Here is a 19220-nt window from a genome sequence, read left to right on the forward strand (position 1 = left end):
AATAAATAGAATAATAAATAAAGAAAGTATCAGATTAATTAAATAATTAAAAATTGATATTGACAACATTAAAGAATCTAAAAACCTTGTTATAAAAAAACATGATGGATGTCATGGAATACTCTTCAATCACGATCAAACATACTCAGTAGAGCTGCTTGAAGTCACAACAGAAACATACTCCGTAGAGCTACAAGAAGAAGACTCAGAGATTAGTCTCCTCTCATCTTGAAGAAGATGAAGACGATTGTGATTAGTCTCCCCTAAGCCAGGAAGAATGAAGCTATTCTATTAATACTTATTTAATTGCTTTTTATTTTATGACTTATATTTGTTAAATAATACTTAACTTCTTATTTTAAAATAATTACTTTTTACTTTATTAGTTTGATAAAGCTATTTTGAATAAACCATAATAAAAATGAATTGAAAAATATAACCAAAATTACTAACAACAGGTCAGACGTTAATTATTGTAAGAATTTGAATGGTCTTTCCTTTTGGGCAGCAACTTTTGGTGCAGTAACAACATCAGCTGGAATTTCAACTTTAACAGCTTCAGTAGATGGTTTAACGGCTTGTTGTTTATTAGTTTTCTTAACGACTCTCTTTGGTGGAAGTCTATTTCTTCTATCAGTTCTAGATCTGACTCTAACAACTCTTCCGTGAATACCACATGAAACACAATATTCTAATTTCATATATGTTTTTGGTAACTTGTATTTAGTAAGAGCAGAATTATCAGAAATATCACGGACGGCAGCAGCTTCAACGATATTTTTAATTTGATATCTTTTGATAGCCTTATCTTTTGGTACACATCTTCCGCAATGACTACATCTAACATTTTGAGTGTGTCCTCTTCCCTTCTTAGATCTTCCGTTGTTTCTTCTCTTAGAAGTCATGCCTGTACGAATATTAGATGATTTTTTTTTTAAACCCTTGATATAATTTCTTTTAGTTTAATTATAATTTCTTTTAGTTTTAGTTATATATTTAATACTTTTAGTTTATTTTATTTATTTTAAAACTATTGTTTTTATTCATTTGTTTTAGTTCTTTATTATTCAAAGAAGAATTTTTATTTGATGACTGAACGAAATATACTTTCGATTGGAGTTGATTTGTCTTCTCAAGATTTTGATCTTGTAGATATCTCAAAGAAAAGTGATAAGATTCTTCAATCTTTTTCATTTATTTCTGTTCCTTTATCATATGAATTTGATGTGAATGATCAAGAAGAACAATTTCAACCAACATTTTCTGATAGTTATTTAGATAGTTCTGTTGTTTCTACAAGGTGGTTTGGTAAATTGTCATTATTTGATTGTTCACGTTCATTAGAATATTTATATGAAGAATTACAATGGGTAAATCATATTAGGTTGCCATGTATTATTATTCCTGAAGATGAGTCTTATTCAATAGAATATATAAAATGTATTAATACTATTTGTTCAATTACACAAAGTATTGTTTGGGTATCATTATTATTAGATGAAAATACATGGAAACGATGGAATACACTTAGAAAAACACTAGGATATAATTTAAATATTCGACCACTTCTTATTCTTCAAAATAAAGAAATAGAATATAATTTATTAAGTATATGGAGAGCAGAAAATGTAAGTGGAGTGGTAATAAATAAATCATTAATAAATGAATATGGAAAAATACCAAGAAGTTTAGAAATATTTATTCAAAGTTTAATGGATTTTGATATTGCTATTATTTTAAAAGGATATTGTTGTCATGTAAAAGAAATGCAAAGAGATGTAAAATACTTTGAATGGTTAAAAGAGTTAAGAATGAAAATTTCTCGATATGAAGAAACAACAATACCATATAGAGATCAAATAGAAATTCCAATTCAACCATTATCAGAAAATTTAGAGTCAATAGTTTATGAGTCTTTTGAAAAAGAACCATTTAAATATGAAAAATATAGAGAAGCAATTATTATGGCAATTCAAGATAAATCAGATGTTTTTAGTAAATCAACACCATTAAATCCGTTTAAAATTGTAATTGCAGGAGCAGGAAGAGGACCATTAGTTGCAATAACACTTGAAATATGTAAAAATTTTAGAATTGAACATAAAACAATAATTTATGCAATTGAAAAGAATCCAAATGCAATTGCAACATTAAAATTTAGAAAGAATAAAGAATATTGGAATAATGTTAAAATTATTTTTGATGATATGAGAAATGTTCATATGGAAAAACAAATTGATATTGTTATAAGTGAATTATTAGGTAGTTTTGGTGATAATGAATTAGCTCCTGAATGTCTTGATTGTTTACTTCCTCAAATATTAAAAGATGATGGAATATCTATTCCTTATAGATATACTAATTATATTCAACCAATATCTTCTGCATTATTATTTACTAAAATGATTGTTGAACAACATTCATTTGAATTACCTTGTGTTTGTAATCATTATCATTATCAACCTTTATCCTCTCCTCAACAATGTTTTAGATTTGAACATCCAACATCCCAAATAAATCATTCTCGTTATATAACATTATCTTTTCCAATGAATTATGATGCTGTTATTCATGGGTTTTCAGGTACTTTTAATGTAGATCTTTATAAAACAGTTAAATTAAGTATTGTTCCAAATGAACATTCACCTGAAATGTATTCATGGTTTCCTTTATTCTTTCCTTTAATTTCTCCTATTGAAGTAAAAAGAGGAGATATTTTAGAACTAAAATTATGGAGATGTGAAACTAAATTTAGTGTATGGTATGAGTGGTTAGTTACATCACCTGTCCTTTCTCGTCTTCATAATGCAGGTGGTAAATATTCAATGAGTCTTCAATGTTCTCATTAATTCAATATTTTTTACAATTTATTTATGTTATATATATCAAAATAATAAGAAATAAAGAATTATTAAGTTGAAATACAAAAACGTCAATCTAAAAAAGAACTAAAATTAAAAAAAAAACAGTTCTGACGTCACATCTCATAAAAGAGTTAGAGGCGATTAAAATGGATAATGAAATAGTTTGGTAGTGAAAAAGAGGATTAGAAGCTTCTCTTCATTATTTAAAGAAAGAATCAAAACTAAAAAATATCAAAGTAAAACAAATGGACGCTAAAGCTCTTGCAGGTATTGCTGATGCAAAACTTAAACATACTGAAACAGTTGATAAGAGTGCACCAGTTATTGAAAATGTTGAAATTAAGAAAGGTGATAGAAATGAACTTCTTAGTGGAATTAAAGAAGGAAAAGAATTAAAGAAAGCTGAAACTAATGATAGATCAGCTCCAGTTATTCCAGCTGATGCTAAAGTTCAAGAAAACAATAGAGGTGCACTTCTTGCTGATATTCAAGCAAAAGCCAAATAAAAGGTTTTAAATCAATTCAATCGTTTTCTTCAAGTTAAAAGAAACTTTCATTTTTCTATTTTATAATTTTTAAATAAAAATTATAAAAGAAAATTAAAATTATTTTTTATTCTTTCATTTTATTTTATTCTTTCATTTTTTATTGTTTTTTTTTTAATAACATTAAAGTAATTAAGACAAATTCATTTATTTTAATGTTTTGCACATTCATCATAAACATCAGAATATCCAAGTTCATACATTTTTAATTTAGAATCTTCAAAAGTATCTAATGAACTATCTAATGAATGAGCATATTTTCTAATAGTAGTTTTAAATAAATCATAACTTCCATACATTTTATCTAAACATTCTGTTATTAATGGATTTTTAATAGAAAGAATTAATTGAATAACATTCATTCCATGTCTCGTAGGTTCAATTAAAGTTAATAATCCATAACAATAAGCTTCTGGTAAAGGTTTATTAATTGAAGACCTATTAAATTCAGAATAAATTGAAAGTAAAGAAAAGATAGCTTTTTTATCATTAGAAGTTAAAATCATTTTAAAAAGGTCTAAATACATTTCTTCTTCATCACAAGCAAAACATTTTTTGATAATAAAAACGAGTTTTAAAAACATTCCATTATATAATTCTTTAATAATTTTTGAACCACCATCAGTAGTTAAAACCCATCTCATAATTTGATTGTCTTGGTCAATATCTTGAATAGTTGGATGAGAAATACTTATTAAATGATAAAATAATTTTTCTAGACCTTCTTCAATTGTTGAACGTGACATTAAATTAAGTAATGATAATGATTTAGTTGCATAAATAATAATAATTCTTCTAAATGAATTAATTTCAACATCATCCCCTTCACAAAAAACATTTAAATAAGTAATAAATTCTTTTAAATGAATTGAAGGAGAAGGATAAAACATTGAATAAAAAGAAGATACATAATGAACTATAACATCAATAAATCTAAAATCAATATGTTTAACAGATTTATGATAATTTAAAAACATTTGAAGAACAGTTTTTCTAACAATATCAGATTCTGAAGTTAATAATTTAATCATTTTAGTAACAATTTGATAATTAGTAATATCAAACATATAATTTTTAAGATAATGTAATATTCTAATATCTTGTAACTTTAAATTACTTTGTAATGAAAATGAAAAGAATTTATCTACCATTAAATTTGGAAGAGGAATATCAAATGGATGAGTTTCTTCAACAAAATGAAAGATTTGATTAATATTTTTATTAAGTTTTGATTGTTTTTGATAAATAAGAATATAAGCAGTACTAATATATTCATTTTTATCTTTTTTACCAAAACATTTTTGTTGAATATTAAAATTATACCATGAAATTTTTTCTACTTTATCATCATTAAAATAAATCCAATCAATGTTATTTTCTGGATTTAATACATAACTAATATAATGTCCAATATTTACAGTTCCAAAATGAACTATAATTCCTTTTAATATATAATTTTCTTTTTCTCCATTATTTAATGGTAATTTAATTGAATATCCAAAACTTATTTCATCATTATTTTTCCATTGTGTTTTATTACTATCATATAATGATCTTTGAAATTGAATTTGAAGATAATCTGGATATTCTTCAATTGTTTGTAATTCATCATTTCTTTCAATAATATATTCTTCAATTGATTTTACACCAAAAGGAATAATTAAAAATAAATGTTTATCTTTTTGAATACCTTCTGATGTTTTGTTTTTAGTTTGAAATATAAAATGTTTTTCTAATTGTTTAAATTCTTCTTCAGGTAATTCTTTTTCTAAAACGTCCCATAATAACATCATAAATTCACTTACATCATTAAATTCATTTAATTCCATTTTGGTATATTTTTGTAATTCTAACAGAAGGTTTTCTATTTTAAAGTCTTCTCCATTCTTTGTAAAATATTTTAATGCTGAAATTAATAATAAAATTACTCTACTTTTACATGAAGTTTGTCTTAATATTGTTTGAAATTCTTCAATAGATAATAATTGTACTAAAACACTTGTCATATAACATAATTTGGATGGATTATAAAACCCTGAAAAATCAAATTCATTTATTCCTTCATATGAAATTGTATTATTAATTTTCACTATTTCATTTATATTATGAATTGTTTTTAATGATGTTAATAATATCCATCTTCTTCTTGTTGAAATTGTTTGATTAATATATTCAATAACTTCATTTGGATTAGGAGAATAATATTGAATAATTGAATAATAATAATCTAATTCATTAAATTGTTTTAATTCTTTTTGTCTTTGTATATTATCTTTAAATAAATTAAAAATATTTTTACATTGTTCAATAATATATGGTGTTGGATTTTGATTAAGAAGCATAGATACTAAAACAATGTCTTTCATTTTTATTACTTCATTTATAAATTCATGATTATCTTTATATAATTTAACTGCATTAAAACAAAATGAATGTTTTTCATTTCCTTGTAATTTATTAACAATTTTATTTACCCATTTCCATAATTCATTTGGAATAACACAATGTAATTCTGGTGTAATAAATAATTGTTGAATAAATTTCATTCCATTTTCATTATTAATTTCTTCACATTTTGTTTCAATAATAGTTTTACAAATATCATTTGATAATAATGTAAGTAATTTACAATAAACTTCTAAAGTATCTTTATTATTAATATCATTAATATCAAATAAAAGAAGTTCTTCATGTAATAATTCAATATCATTTTGTTGTTTATAATAATTATAATATTTATATGGAATATAATTTGGTTCAAATTTTTGTTTTATAAAAGGAAGAACTTCTAATATTTGTAATTTACCATTAATATTTCCATTAATTAATTGTGTTACATCATTTTCTATTTTAGTTATATCAATAAATTTTATTGTATTTGTTATTGTAGTTTCATATTCTACATTTTCATCTATCATTATTTCATCTCCTTCTTTTAATCCAACATCTTCTAATGCTGTATTTTTTGGTATAACATCTCCAAATGCAATTATAACTCCATTTTTATTTAATTGTTGTATTAATTCTTCTGCAGTTTGACGACAATAAACAATAATAAAATTATTATTATATTTTAATTGCATTCTTCTTGGATTTAATTGTTGATTAAAAGGAATTAATCTTTCTAATATAAAACGAATACTTTCAACTAAATCAATTTGATAATTTAATTTTTTTGATAATACTTCAAAACAACATTGAATAATTTCATTTAAAGGAGTTTTTTCTTCAACAACGATATGAATAATATATTTTCTTAAGTCATGAAGATGGTTATATCTTGATAATTCTAATGCAATTTTTATTTTTTCTATATCTTTCATTTTAGGATTATTTGCTTGTAAAACAGAAATAATAATATCTTGAACACGTTCACATACTGGTGGCATATTATTTAATATTGATCTTCTTAATGTATTTAGAACATTATCATCTAAACATTCTGAAAATAAATTATCTGCTGCTGTTTCTGCAACAAAATCATTTCCAATATTCATTAAATCAATAAAATAATGAATATTATTTTGATCTTTTCTTAATATTGAACATCCAATTTGAATAATTAATTTATTATTACTTTGTATAATACAATTTTTTATACAATTCTTTTCTTCTTCATTAAGACTTTCAAATTCCCATTTTGATAATAATTTTAATAATTGAATTATTTTATTTTCATTTCCTTTTTCTTTTATAATATCATTACATATTTCTTTAATACTTTCTTCTGTTAAATTAATATTAAATTGATCATATAATTCATAGTTTATTTCAATTTCTTTAATTATATTTTTTATTATATACCTTTGTATTTGTGGTATTTTTATTAATTCTTCATATATTTCTTTATTTCCTTCATTTATTCTATTTCTTTCTATTACGTTTTCTATTTCCTCTAATTCTTCTTCTTTAATTTCTTTTTCTTTTATTTCTCTTTTTATTTCTTTACTTTCTTCTCTATTCCTTTTTTTAATACTTTCTTCAATTCTTTCAACAATGTTTTTATTATCTTTTTCTTTACTTTCTTCTTTGAAATTACTTTTGTCCATTTATTCTTTTGATTTTTTAGTTATTGTAATGAACTAAATATTATTTTTTTCCTTTTTTTTTTGGTAGTATCTAATAATTTGTTATATATATTTCTTTTGTTTTTATTTTTGTTTTTTTCTTTAAAAACAAAAAATAAATAATTCATTATTAAAAAACATGTTTTTAATCATATGGATTTATACCTCCAGTAGTTCCTATTGTAGTTCCTCCTGGAAGCAACATGCCTGCTTGTGTACTCCAAGAACCTGCCATTGATCCATCTGATGTCGAACCTGGTAAAGTAATATTACTACCAGCATATGAAGTAGCTTGTTGTTGATCAATTTTCATACTTTGTGCTACTAAAAAGTCTTCAGCACGAGGTGATAAAGTTTCCATTCCTTTATTTGAGAAAACATCACCAGTTTGTCTTCTTTGTTTCTTATGTTCTTCTTTTTTCGAATGTTCTTTAAACAAAGACCTATTCTTCATAACTTCTTGTTGAATTGTAGATGAACCAATTCCTTGATATAAAATATTTCCTTTATTTTCTTCTAATAACCTTCTTTTCTTTTCTTCTTCTTGTTGATTTATACGAATTAATGCAGGTGGTGTCATTGGTTGTAAAAAGAATGGATTAGAATTAAGGATATTTAATACAATTCCTTTACTTAATCCATCAGCATAAACTTGATAATATGTTGTAGCATTATATCCCATAGTTCGTAACTTTTGTGCTGCAGCTGGATTTGGTGCAATTTTTTGTAATACTTCTTCAGTAGTAAGTTGAGTTCCTGGTGGGAATGATCTTAATGGTTCTGTAGTAGGTGGAAGAGTATAATTACTTGGTAATGGAGTTTTAGTAATAAAAGGATGTTGTAAAGCTTGGTCAGGTCTCATTCTAACTTCAGGATCCCATTGAAGTGCACGTTTAAGAAAATCTAAAAACGCAACTCTCATTTCCAATTTATGAGGCTCATCAGAAGAAGAAACTCTAAAAGCAACTTTCATAGCAATATCGTCTAATGTTTTATATGTAAAATATTCTCTATTAGGTTCAGTATAAATATTATTATCTTCTTCAAATTCTCTTTTACTTTTAAATGCCCAAACGTCATCTTTATTTTTCATTTCTGATGGTCTTTTTCTTCTAAAAAATTTAGAAGTTTTACTTCCTTTATCTAATAAATTTCTTGGAGGCATTCCTAACATATTAATAAATTTAAATAACATGTTATATTCACTGTTTCCTGGAAATATTGGTATTCCAACAAATAACTCTGCTGCCATACATCCAAATGACCACATATCAATTGCACTAGAATAAGGTAATCCTAATATAACTTCTGGTGATCTATAATGTCTTGATTGAATATAAGAATATAACGTACTATTTTCAAAACACGCTGAACCAAAATCTATTAATTTAATGTTCCTTGATACATCAATTAATAATACATTTTCTGGTTTAAGATCACAATGAATAATTCCATTTCTAAATAATATAACAAGTGCTTCTAATAATTGTTTAAGAATTGATCGTGCTAATTGAACAAATAAAGCACGACAATTATTTTGTTTCATTAATTCATATAAATTAATTGATAATAATTCTGTTACAATACAAACATGATTATGAAATACAAAATGGTCTAAAAGACGAAGAGTATGTCCACTTCCATCAACATCAAATTTTTCATTTAATACTTGTAATACTGCTATTTCTAACATGGCTTGTCTATAATAAGCTGGTCTATTCTTTAATACTTTAATTGCAACAAATGTTTTATTTACTTCATCAAAACATTTTACAACTTGTCCAAATGCTCCTTGTCCTAATAAACAAAGAACTCTATATCTTGTTCCTTGTTTTTTTCCATATGAAACTACTCCTGGAACTCCAGTTCCAATAACTTCATCTGTATAAAGAATATAATCATATTTACAATTATCATGATAGTCATTATGTGCTGGTGTTGATGGTGATGTTAGTGCTCTCTTTGTAATAATAGAAGAAAAATCGAAGTTTGGATTACATCTTTTTAGTACATCAATATAAGTAATAGTCGCTTGTCGTACTGAAGATTCCTATTTTAAATAAGTTTTTTTTTATTTAAAAATTAACTATTCTTTCTTAAAACAAACAAAATCAATCCCTGGTGACATTGATCGATTTTCTTTAGTAAATGGAGTAAAGAAACTATCTTGTGAACAAAGGTAATTCATACGATAATCAGATTTAATAAATCTTTTTCTATGATGGTGGGTTGTTGTTGACATTAATGTCTTGTTAAATCTTTATCTCTTTTGAGTTCATTGTTCTTTGTTTCTCTTCTAGAATCTGAATCTTCGATTCTTTCAATAGAAAATTCAATTGTTTCACGTTTTTTTCATTTTTTCTCTTTTTTTTTATTTTCTCTTTTTTTTTTCTAGATTTTATTCTATTTTAAATCCTTTATTTCGGGATTTTTACCTAATTCTCTTTCAGAAAAAAAATATATAAATAGATTCGTATAAAAAAATTTTGAAACAACTATAAATAGTTTATTAACAAGTTAATAACAAAATTAATAATTAAAAAGATGAGATGTTGATGATGACAACTTAGTTATGGAGGTGAAACTTGAAATTTTAAATATAAAAATAAAGGTTTTAGTTTACAATAACACAAATTAAATAACACAATGTTTAAAGACATTATCATCATGAGTTATCGTTTATTCATGGAAAGTGTTGAAGGATATATTTCTATTAAACCTGAAGTTACTTATTTCTCTTTATTACTCTTATTAATATTAATTAGTTTATGCAGTTCATATTTTATTAGAATGAATAAACCAAAATTTGGACATCGACCACAAAAAATAATAAGTCCTTGCGCTAAAAGTTTATTATTAAAAGTTGATGAAGCTATTGCACTTATTAAACAACCATTAATAAAACCATCACCTATACATAATGGATGGAATATAACAGTACCTAAAATGGTTGATATTAGTAAATTTACTGATGATAATTATCTTTCATGGGAAACAGATAGAGAAAGAGTAAAAGAATATATTGCAAATATATCATCAGGGCTTTATATTGAACATGAAGATATTTCTATTATTCCAAGAACTATTAAACATTGTTGGAAAGCAAATGGAAAAGAAAGTATAATATCATTAGTTGAATGGAATTTTAGTTATAGAAAACGATTTAGTTTATTTAAAGAAGAAGAAGAAGGAGTTTGGATTGCTCATAAAGGTATGGGAACAGTTGGTACATGTCATGTACTATCCAAAACAGAATATCAAAAATATTTAATGAATGTTTATTCAATGAAATGTAATGGTAATTGTATTATTAGAAGTGGAGCTATTGATTCATATATTCGACTTCGTCAATTTATTCAAGTATTAATGAATACAATAAAACCAAATTCATTACAACTTTCTTTTAATCAAAGAATTAATCCATTACAATTATCTCCTACAATTAAAGTATGTTCTATTTCATTAGTTAGTACTTTTAAATTTGCAATAACTGAAAAAAATATTGCAGAAAGACAACATCGTTTATTACAAGAAAAAGTATGGAATAAAATGAGAATTGAAATAACTCATTTAAATTATCAATTTAGTTTAAATGAATTATTTAGTATTTCTATTGGAGAAACAACTTCAAAAGATATTAATCAAATTGGTTTATATCAATTAATTGATTGGTTTAAGAAAGATATTCATTGTAAAGAAGATATTACTGTATTAGAACTTATTAAAATCTTATCAGGAAAAGAAAAACAACGTGCAATTTTATTACGTTCAATTCTTGATGGACATGAAAAATTAATAATTCAAAGTAGAATTCAAGAATTATTAATTCTTTGTCTTTATTTATTATTATCAAATATTGTTATTTGTATTAATTGTAAAAGTGGATGTGATAGAACAGGTATGGTTTTTGCACTTGCGTCTTCACTTTGTCAAATACTTGAAACAAGAGAAGAATATTTAGAAGATATTGTTTATGTTATTCTTCATTTTGATGCTATTGGAAAAGAAATAAAAAATGATTTTGATACTTCTTTAAATAAAAAAGAAATGAGTATTAACGAACAACGTGAATTGTGGAATCAATTTATTATCAATAAAGCAGCTAATTCATACTCAATAAATGACAAAGCAAAATATCATTTAATATTTATTGAATTACAAAATTGTATATTTGGTAATTTAATTGAAGTTGGATTACCAATAACAGTGTTGTCAACTGGAGTCTGTGGATTTAAATATGGCAAAGAAAGTTCATTTTTTAAAAATCCACATATTTCAAATGGACTACCATTTTATATTATTAGTGGAAATAAATCATTTTCTCAAGTTACTTTTAGAAAATTATTAGTTGGAGCAAGTAATTTACGTGGAGGTTCTGATTAATATTTTATTCTATTAATACTCTTATTAAAAATAAAAGTTAAATTATAAATTCTTATTAAACAAGTGTTGGAATCTACTTGTTAAATTGTTCATCATTTTTTCAAATTGTTCAATGTTTTGGTCTAACATCTTAATCTTATTTTGTTCTTCTTCTATACTTTTATTTAAAACATCTAACAACTTTTTAATAGACTCTTCATTATTCATTAAAGCTGATGTTGTGCATTTCAATAGTTCTTCAGTTTGATCATTAAATTCTGTAATGGTCATTGGTTTTTCATTTGTCTCTGGTGATTGGGTCATTACTTTCTTGAATCAATTTCAAGTTTTATCTCATGAGATTGTATAATGAATTGATTCAATCTTTTCATAAAAGAAAAAAAAATTCACAAATAAAATAGAAATTTAAATTTTTCGTGATCAGAACATATCCTCATCAAATACTTGTTCATTGTCTTCTTCATCTTCTTCAATACTTTCACTCATCTCTTCTAAATCATCCTCATATTCTTTTTTTGTTTTCTTAGAACTTCCTTTTGTTTCTTTAATCACAGGAGTTGTTGCTTGTTTTAGCTCTTTTGTGAATTTAGTTTTGTTTGCTGTTGATACACTTTTAAATAATTCTACTTTCTCAAGACTTATTCCAATTTTTACCATTTCATCCCAAATTTCTTTCTCAAGTCCAAATTTTAATGCAACAGCAACAGCTTGTTTAACATCAATAGACATTAACCTTATAATAGTATTTCTTATATACATCATAGGAATAGCTGCATATCCTCTTGAGTCCATAAATTTCCCTGGTGTTTTATTTGTTAACATTAATAACCTTGTTTGATTTCCTCCTCGTTTACTTATTTTACCTAATGTTTTTGGAAACATTACCTTCATTCCTGGATTTGTTGTTTGACCATAATAAGTTGAAAGACAAACTTTAAATATTCCTGTAATTGGCATTAATTTCCAATTTTGAGTTTTATTAACTACATTTTGGAAAATATCACCAATTGCAAATGAACCAAATGATTTAGATAATGCAGAAAACTTTTGAGCACGTAATAATGAATCATGTAAATAAATTGGCATCATAAAATTATCCATAAAGAAAATCTCATTTTTTTCAATAAAACTAGTTGAAGAATATCGAGTTATTAATGTAGGAACTATTTCAACATAATCAACATCTTCATTTTTTTCTCCTAATGTTACTCCACATTTCACAAATGATTGTAACATATTAATTCCATATCTAACATCTCCATGTGCTTTAGAAGCAATTTGATTTAAATTTTCATCACTTACATGAACACCTTCTTTATCACAAATATATTTTAAACGTTCAGTTAATTCAATAACACTAATTTTTGAAAAATTAATAGTTTCACAAACATTTATTAATGGCTGCATTTTTTTATCCATAATATCATTACAAATACATACAATTGGTTGTTCAGTTTCTTTTATATATTTAACTAATTCAGTAATTCCACCTCTATCACCAGAAGACATTCCATCAACTTCATCCATTATAATTAATGGCTTTTTATTTTTACTTCCATCAATACTTATTTGTCCATTTAAAAATATTCGTTTAATAGCTAATTCAATTGAACTTTTATTTCTTGTATCAGAAGCATTAAATTCAATTGGATTAAACCCTAAAGTTTTTCCAACAATTTTAGATACTGTTGTTTTTCCAACTCCAGGAGCACCAGCAAGTAATACAGCTCTTCTATCTGGAATAACCTTTTCCCATTTATTAATCCAAGTATAAAATTTAGCAATTTGATTTTTATTTCCAATAAGATCACTTTTTGTTTGGGGTCTATATTTCTCTGTCCAAATAATTTCATTTGAATTAATAACAGTAGTGTTTTCATCTACATTAGTTGGTTGTTGTTTTTGATTATTTGTTTGATTAGGTATGCTCGTTGTTATTACGTTATTTCCTAATTTTTGTTTTACATAATTAAATACATCATCTTCGCTCCATATAGGAATTCCTTTTTCTTTTGCTTTTTCAATTTTTGATGGTCCAGCTTCTTCACCAGCTATCAAAACAGCAGTTTTTCCGCTGATACTTGTTGCAACATTTCCACCAAAACTAATAATATACTCTTTCATTTCATCTCTATCTAATTCATCATATACACCTGTTAATACAAAATTTTTCTTTTGAAATTCATTTTCTCCAAAGAAATTTCCAACTCCTCTTGGAATAATTTTTGATCCTTTATTTTTTGCTGTAGTATCATGACTAAAAGCATTGAAGTGGGTTTTTTTCGATTCAATTGGTTTAGATGTTTTCTTTTGTTTATTAGGTTCAATAGTTGTTTTTTTAACAATAACATTTATCGAAATTTTTGTTTCTGTCTTTGTATCATATTGTTCTTCAATGCTATCAAGTTGTTCATTAGTTTCTTGTTCTTTTGTAACTGATTTTATTTGTTTGTTTATTTTCTTTTTACTAGTTTTTGATGATGGCATTTTAGGTTTTTTAACCTCTTTATCATTATTTTGAACTTTACTTTCTTTTTTTTCTGAGCTCAGTTGAATCGAAGTAGGTGGAGATCCCATTTTTTCATGTGAAGAGGATGAAAGAACTTTTGCTCCATCTTTTATTTTTGGTTTTGTTTTTGAAACAAACCACTTGTCCTGAATATATTAATGTCTTTTCATATTAAAATAAGGTATCCTCAAACAAACAAGACTCATTTGAGAATTGAGTTTTTCTTCAGTTTCTTAGATAAAAACAAAAATAATTTTTTCTTTGGGATAATACTCTAATCAATTTTTTTGTTATTTGATTAATTTTTTGATAATGCCAAAGGCGTATTACTTTATAAATTTTTCAAGTACCAAATAACACTATTTTATTATACTGTTTTTTGAATTGTTTTAAAGTTTTAAAAGTATGTAACATCATTTAAAAACCTGAAAATAATAAAAATAATAAAATGAAATTAAACAATTTATTAATTTAAAGGGAAAAAACTAATTTTGTTTAAATAATGCAATCTGATAGACAGTTATCTCCTACCAATACTCCAATGGGTGAGGAACAAATTACAAAAGAAATAATTAATGAAGAGTCAAATAGTCAAAAGACTAAGGAAGAAGAATTAAATCATACAAAAATTATGGAAGAACAACAAAATACTAACCAGACAGAAATCCCCCAAGTCACATCTGTAGATAATAATAACACAACTCAACTAGAAAATGACCTAACAAAAGGAGAAATAATAGAAACAGACAGAAGTATACAAGAAAAGAAAAAACCAACTATTAACGAAGAAGAATTATTACAACAAGAAGAAACTAAAGAAAAACGTCAAGTAGAAATTGAGAATGAAACTGTTAAAAAGCCTCATACAACAAATAAAGAAATTAAAACAACAACTTCTTTTACTAAACAAAATAAAAAAGAAACAAAAGTAGAAAAAAGTTTTAAAATATTATTATTCTTTAAAAATGAATATGGAGGAATTTCCTCTCGACAGTCATATTTTTCTTTAGGTAATAAAATAAAAAAATTACTTAATACTAAAAATGTAAAACCATATCAAACCAAAGATTCTTGGGGAATTGATGACTTTTATCATTCATTAATGGATTTAACAATAGAATCAAGATTTAATGTAATGGAAAGTAGACATGATTATGTTCAATGGATATTTCCTACATTTGTTAAATCAATGTTTAATTGGAATAGTTATACCCTTGATAAGGAAGAAGCAAATTATTTTAGACAAGATAACCAAATAACACTTAAATTTATTAGAATGTATCGTTTATTTATCAATTTCTTAGGTGGGGATATTGTTGATCTTTCAACAGGAAAAATATCACCACTACCTGATGAAAAAATTAGAAAAGAACGTTTTAAAAATTTTAATTGGAGTGGTCATAATTACCTTAGAGTTACTAGAATCTTTAATTCGCTTCATGCATTTGGTCTTAAACCTTATATGGAATCTTTATTTTCTTTCTTTAAAGAAAATATTCAACATTTTAAGAATTGTCGTGACTCAATGGACAATTATTGGGTAAAAGCACTAAATGCAGATAGAGACATTAATAAAGAACCAGTTGACTTTGAATATTCTGATAATTCTATATTTACATTAATTAACAAAACAATAGAAGAATCAAAGAGTAAAGAAACTGATTTGGTAATGAAAAAATTAGAAACTACACTTTCAATAACTTATTAATTTTGATTTTTAAGTTCATATTTTGAGAAACTATTCAAGTTTTAAAGAAAGAATTTAATTTAATTTGCAGACTAAAACACAAATATTGTCAGTTGAACCTGATACAAAAGCTACATCACAAAGCAATGCTGAAAGCTCTGCAGTTCTAGAACTTTTCTTTTTATTTAATAATGAAACAATATCATTATTACTGACTTGATCCCAAAGACCATCAGAAGCAACAATTAAAAATTGTTCATTTTCAGTTCTATCACAAACAACAAATTCTGGTAAGTCTGAAATGACTGGTTTAAGATTAATATCACCAATTGAACGTGATACTATATATTCACCAAAAACTCTTCCACGTTCAGTATATCCACCACATTCTTTAATTCTTTTAAATTCTTGAGGATTAGATGGAGTATGTTCTTCACATAACTGAGTTACTTTTTTTTCAGTTATATAAATTGCTCTACAATCTCCACATTGTGCTACATAAATATGTGAAGGAGTAAGAAATGTAACAGTAACAACTGCACCATCAGTAACTTTTGCTTCTTTTAATTGGTTTTGCATTTCTTTAAATGCTTGGAAAAATGCTGTTTTTATATTTTGTGTTTTCAAGAAGTTGTAAAGAATTTGTGGAAATTTAGTAGCAAAAGTATTTGATACAACACTTCCAAGATGACCATCAATAGCAGCAAATAAGAAAAAGTCTGGAGCAGTAAAATTCGGAATGCAAATAATTGAATCTTGCATTTCTACTCTATTAGAACATTTAGAACAAAAAGAAAATGAAGGGGGTATAGTACTAAACTCTTCTAGTTTTAAGAAATTTGGTAAGAATGGATATTGTGTGGCTTGCCAATTTGGATTTCCATCAAGACGTAATGCAAATTTTCTTTGACCAATATTTGGACTAACAGAAAGATTATTACAACTTAAATCTAATACAGACAATGATGGAAATTCGTTAGGGTGAAGAACAAAATTAGTTAATCCATTAGATGAAAGATCAAGTATTTGGAGTGATGGTAAAGGAAGACGAGTATCAGGTATTTCTCCTAAAGCATTATGAGAGAGTTTCAGTCTTTTTAAATTTGTTGTACATGGGAAATTGATAGAAGTAAGACGATTACATGAAATGTCTAATGAAATTAATGAACCATTTGTAAATTCTGGGAAATTACTTAATGAATTCATTGATAATGATAGACGTTGAAGTTTTGGTAATTTTGAAAGAATAGTAGGAAAGTCAATGAATGAATTATTGGCAAGATGAAGTAAAGTCAATTGTGTAAGTGTTGATACATCATTTGGAATTTGACTTATCTGATTTCCTGATAATAATAAAACTTGAATATGTTGTAATGATCTTGAAGGGGGAAATGAAGTGAGTTGATTATAAGAAGCATTTAATTTAGTTAAACGAGAACAATGATCAAAAATAGGTGGGATAGAAGTAAGTCCATTAAAACTAACATCAATAGATTTTAAGTATTTTAATTCTAGAGGTATATCAGGGATTGTAATAATTTTATTTTTACTAATATCACATAATTGAAGATTAGTAATTTCCATTAATTTCAAAGGAAAATGGTCAAAATCATTGTTTTTTAAATAAATATTTCCTATTTGTGGTGTTCCTTCTGGGTTGAATGTGTTAATAATATTATTAGATACATTAAAACTATCAGTACTTAAGGGTAAATGATCAATCTCTGAGATTTTGTTATTACTTAGATTTAAGTCTCTCATTTCATGAATCTGACATATTCCATTAGGCATTTCACTAAGTTTAATGTCATTCATAAGTAATGTTTGTAATTTAATAAGATTATCTAAAGGTTCATTGAATGAGTCAACTAATGTATTTGTTAATGAAATAAATCGTAGTGATTTTAATTTAAAAAATCCAGTTGGTAATGTTTTGATAGGATTTGAAGCTGCGTTGAAAAAAGACAAACAGGTTAATTGAGTGATAGATTCAGGAATAACCTCAATATTATTATTTGAAATATTAATACTTTCTAATTTAGATAAGCAACCAACAAAAGGTAAGGAAGTAATTTTATTACATTCCAAGTTAATATATATTAAATTATTCAATCCAGTAAGTCCTTCTATTTGAGACAAATTATTTTGACTTAAATCTAAATGAGTTAGTAATGAGAAATTACATCCTAAAGGTATTTCTGTGATTTCATTTGATCCAAGATTAAGTTCTTTTAATGAACCTAAAGTATAAGGCAAAGTACGTATTTTATTTGCGAATAAAGACAGTTGATATAATTTAGTTAATGTTGATAAACAAGTTGGAATTTCTACAATATAATTTCTACACAAATCTAATTTAAGTAACGACGGTATTTCTGTTAGTGTTTCTAATGAACTGATTTGGTTTGAGTCAGCATTAATGTGAGTTAATCTTGTTAAATTCTTCAGAGATTTAGGAAAATTTTGTAAATCATTTCCAGAAATATTTAGGTCTTCAACAAGAGTATTTATAGTGATGTCTGAGTCAGAAATAACTTTTAAATGAAGACCTTGAAGTTCCAAGTAATTCATAAATTGAAGTATTACAGTTCATTTCTTTTCTATGAAATTTTTATTTTTTTCTTTTTTAATAAGAAGAATGAAAAAAAAAACAGACATTTAAAAATTGTTTTATTTTTTGTCAGTTAATTCGGTAACAGTTTGTGGATTTGTAATGATAGAAAGTGTAGAATAAAAGTTAGTTTTTGAAGATCCCTTATTTTTGTCTATAATATCTTGAATAAGTGTTGTTCTTCTTAAATATGGTTTTAAATAATCATCTGGTGATATATTTAAACTACAACAATAACTAGCGTTAATAGCTGTTTCTCTTACTAAATTAGGAAGAACTTCTTTTCCAACAATCATCCCATCAATTAATGGACCAAATTGTCTAATATTTTGTTTTCTCCAAATTCTAATTTTATGTAAACCATTTCCAATTGGTTTAATAACAATATGTGCAGCATTAAATTGAGATGAAATAGTCTTAGGACTGTATGTGTCTGCTTCATTCCAAATAATATGAACATAGTCATTTCCAACATGTCGTTTCTTAATTATTTGTTGATCATCATTAAGAACTGTTGGCATTAGAGTAATATCATGAAAAATAACTTCTTTTGT

At 25.1% G+C, this 19220-nt stretch overlaps 11 protein-coding genes across 11 annotated transcripts in view; 4 read left to right on the forward strand and 7 right to left on the reverse strand.

The window, feature by feature from the left end:
* Positions 1-470: 470 nt before the first annotated feature.
* On the reverse strand, positions 471-905 carry ENU1_214260 (ribosomal protein S26e protein; the record flags this gene model as incomplete). The annotated part of the gene is made up of 1 exon (XM_008862507.1): positions 471-905. The coding sequence occupies one exon, from the start codon at positions 903-905 to the stop codon at positions 471-473; it is 435 nt and encodes a 144-aa protein (XP_008860729.1).
* A 183-nt stretch (positions 906-1088) lies between these two features.
* On the forward strand, positions 1089-2849 carry ENU1_214270 (Skb1 methyltransferase, putative; the record flags this gene model as incomplete). Its single annotated transcript, XM_008862508.1, has 1 exon — positions 1089-2849. One exon carries the CDS (start codon positions 1089-1091, stop codon positions 2847-2849), a length of 1761 nt encoding a protein of 586 aa, XP_008860730.1.
* A 260-nt stretch (positions 2850-3109) lies between these two features.
* ENU1_214280 (actobindin, putative) lies at positions 3110-3370 on the forward strand (the record flags this gene model as incomplete). Its single annotated transcript, XM_008862509.1, has 1 exon — positions 3110-3370. One exon carries the CDS (start codon positions 3110-3112, stop codon positions 3368-3370), a length of 261 nt encoding a protein of 86 aa, XP_008860731.1.
* A 191-nt stretch (positions 3371-3561) lies between these two features.
* On the reverse strand, positions 3562-7458 carry ENU1_214290 (ubiquitin carboxyl-terminal hydrolase domain containing protein; the record flags this gene model as incomplete). Its single annotated transcript, XM_008862510.1, has 1 exon — positions 3562-7458. One exon carries the CDS (start codon positions 7456-7458, stop codon positions 3562-3564), a length of 3897 nt encoding a protein of 1298 aa, XP_008860732.1.
* A 163-nt stretch (positions 7459-7621) lies between these two features.
* ENU1_214300 (protein kinase, putative) lies at positions 7622-9718 on the reverse strand (the record flags this gene model as incomplete). Its single annotated transcript, XM_008862511.1, has 2 exons — positions 7622-9526; positions 9584-9718. The coding sequence occupies 2 exons, from the start codon at positions 9716-9718 to the stop codon at positions 7622-7624; spliced, it is 2040 nt and encodes a 679-aa protein (XP_008860733.1).
* Positions 9719-10122: 404 nt separating this feature from the next.
* On the forward strand, positions 10123-11859 carry ENU1_214310 (hypothetical protein; the record flags this gene model as incomplete). The annotated part of the gene is made up of 1 exon (XM_008862512.1): positions 10123-11859. The coding sequence occupies one exon, from the start codon at positions 10123-10125 to the stop codon at positions 11857-11859; it is 1737 nt and encodes a 578-aa protein (XP_008860734.1).
* Positions 11860-11901: 42 nt separating this feature from the next.
* Positions 11902-12162, reverse strand: ENU1_214320 (hypothetical protein; the record flags this gene model as incomplete). Its single annotated transcript, XM_008862513.1, has 1 exon — positions 11902-12162. The coding sequence occupies one exon, from the start codon at positions 12160-12162 to the stop codon at positions 11902-11904; it is 261 nt and encodes an 86-aa protein (XP_008860735.1).
* Positions 12163-12279: 117 nt separating this feature from the next.
* On the reverse strand, positions 12280-14436 carry ENU1_214330 (activator 1 140 kda subunit, putative; the record flags this gene model as incomplete). The annotated part of the gene is made up of 1 exon (XM_008862514.1): positions 12280-14436. The coding sequence occupies one exon, from the start codon at positions 14434-14436 to the stop codon at positions 12280-12282; it is 2157 nt and encodes a 718-aa protein (XP_008860736.1).
* A 434-nt stretch (positions 14437-14870) lies between these two features.
* Positions 14871-16076, forward strand: ENU1_214340 (opioid growth factor receptor (ogfr) region protein, putative; the record flags this gene model as incomplete). The annotated part of the gene is made up of 1 exon (XM_008862515.1): positions 14871-16076. One exon carries the CDS (start codon positions 14871-14873, stop codon positions 16074-16076), a length of 1206 nt encoding a protein of 401 aa, XP_008860737.1.
* A 54-nt stretch (positions 16077-16130) lies between these two features.
* ENU1_214350 (leucine rich repeat / protein phosphatase 2C domain containing protein) lies at positions 16131-18626 on the reverse strand (the record flags this gene model as incomplete). The annotated part of the gene is made up of 1 exon (XM_008862516.1): positions 16131-18626. One exon carries the CDS (start codon positions 18624-18626, stop codon positions 16131-16133), a length of 2496 nt encoding a protein of 831 aa, XP_008860738.1.
* Positions 18627-18725: 99 nt separating this feature from the next.
* The window catches only part of ENU1_214360 (Rap/Ran GTPase-activating protein, putative), a gene marked incomplete at both ends in the record, with an annotated part of 4076 nt that continues 3581 nt past the window's right edge, over positions 18726-19220 (reverse strand). The window contains one exon of the mRNA XM_008862517.1: positions 18726-19220. This exon is cut by the window's right edge and continues 3206 nt beyond it. Coding sequence (XP_008860739.1) covers positions 18726-19220 — 495 coding nt within the window.

The sequence above is a fragment of the Entamoeba nuttalli genome (assembly GCF_000257125.1).
Source record: "Entamoeba nuttalli P19 unplaced genomic scaffold asmbl_10256, whole genome shotgun sequence".
Taxonomy (NCBI): domain Eukaryota; phylum Evosea; order Mastigamoebida; family Endamoebidae; genus Entamoeba; species Entamoeba nuttalli.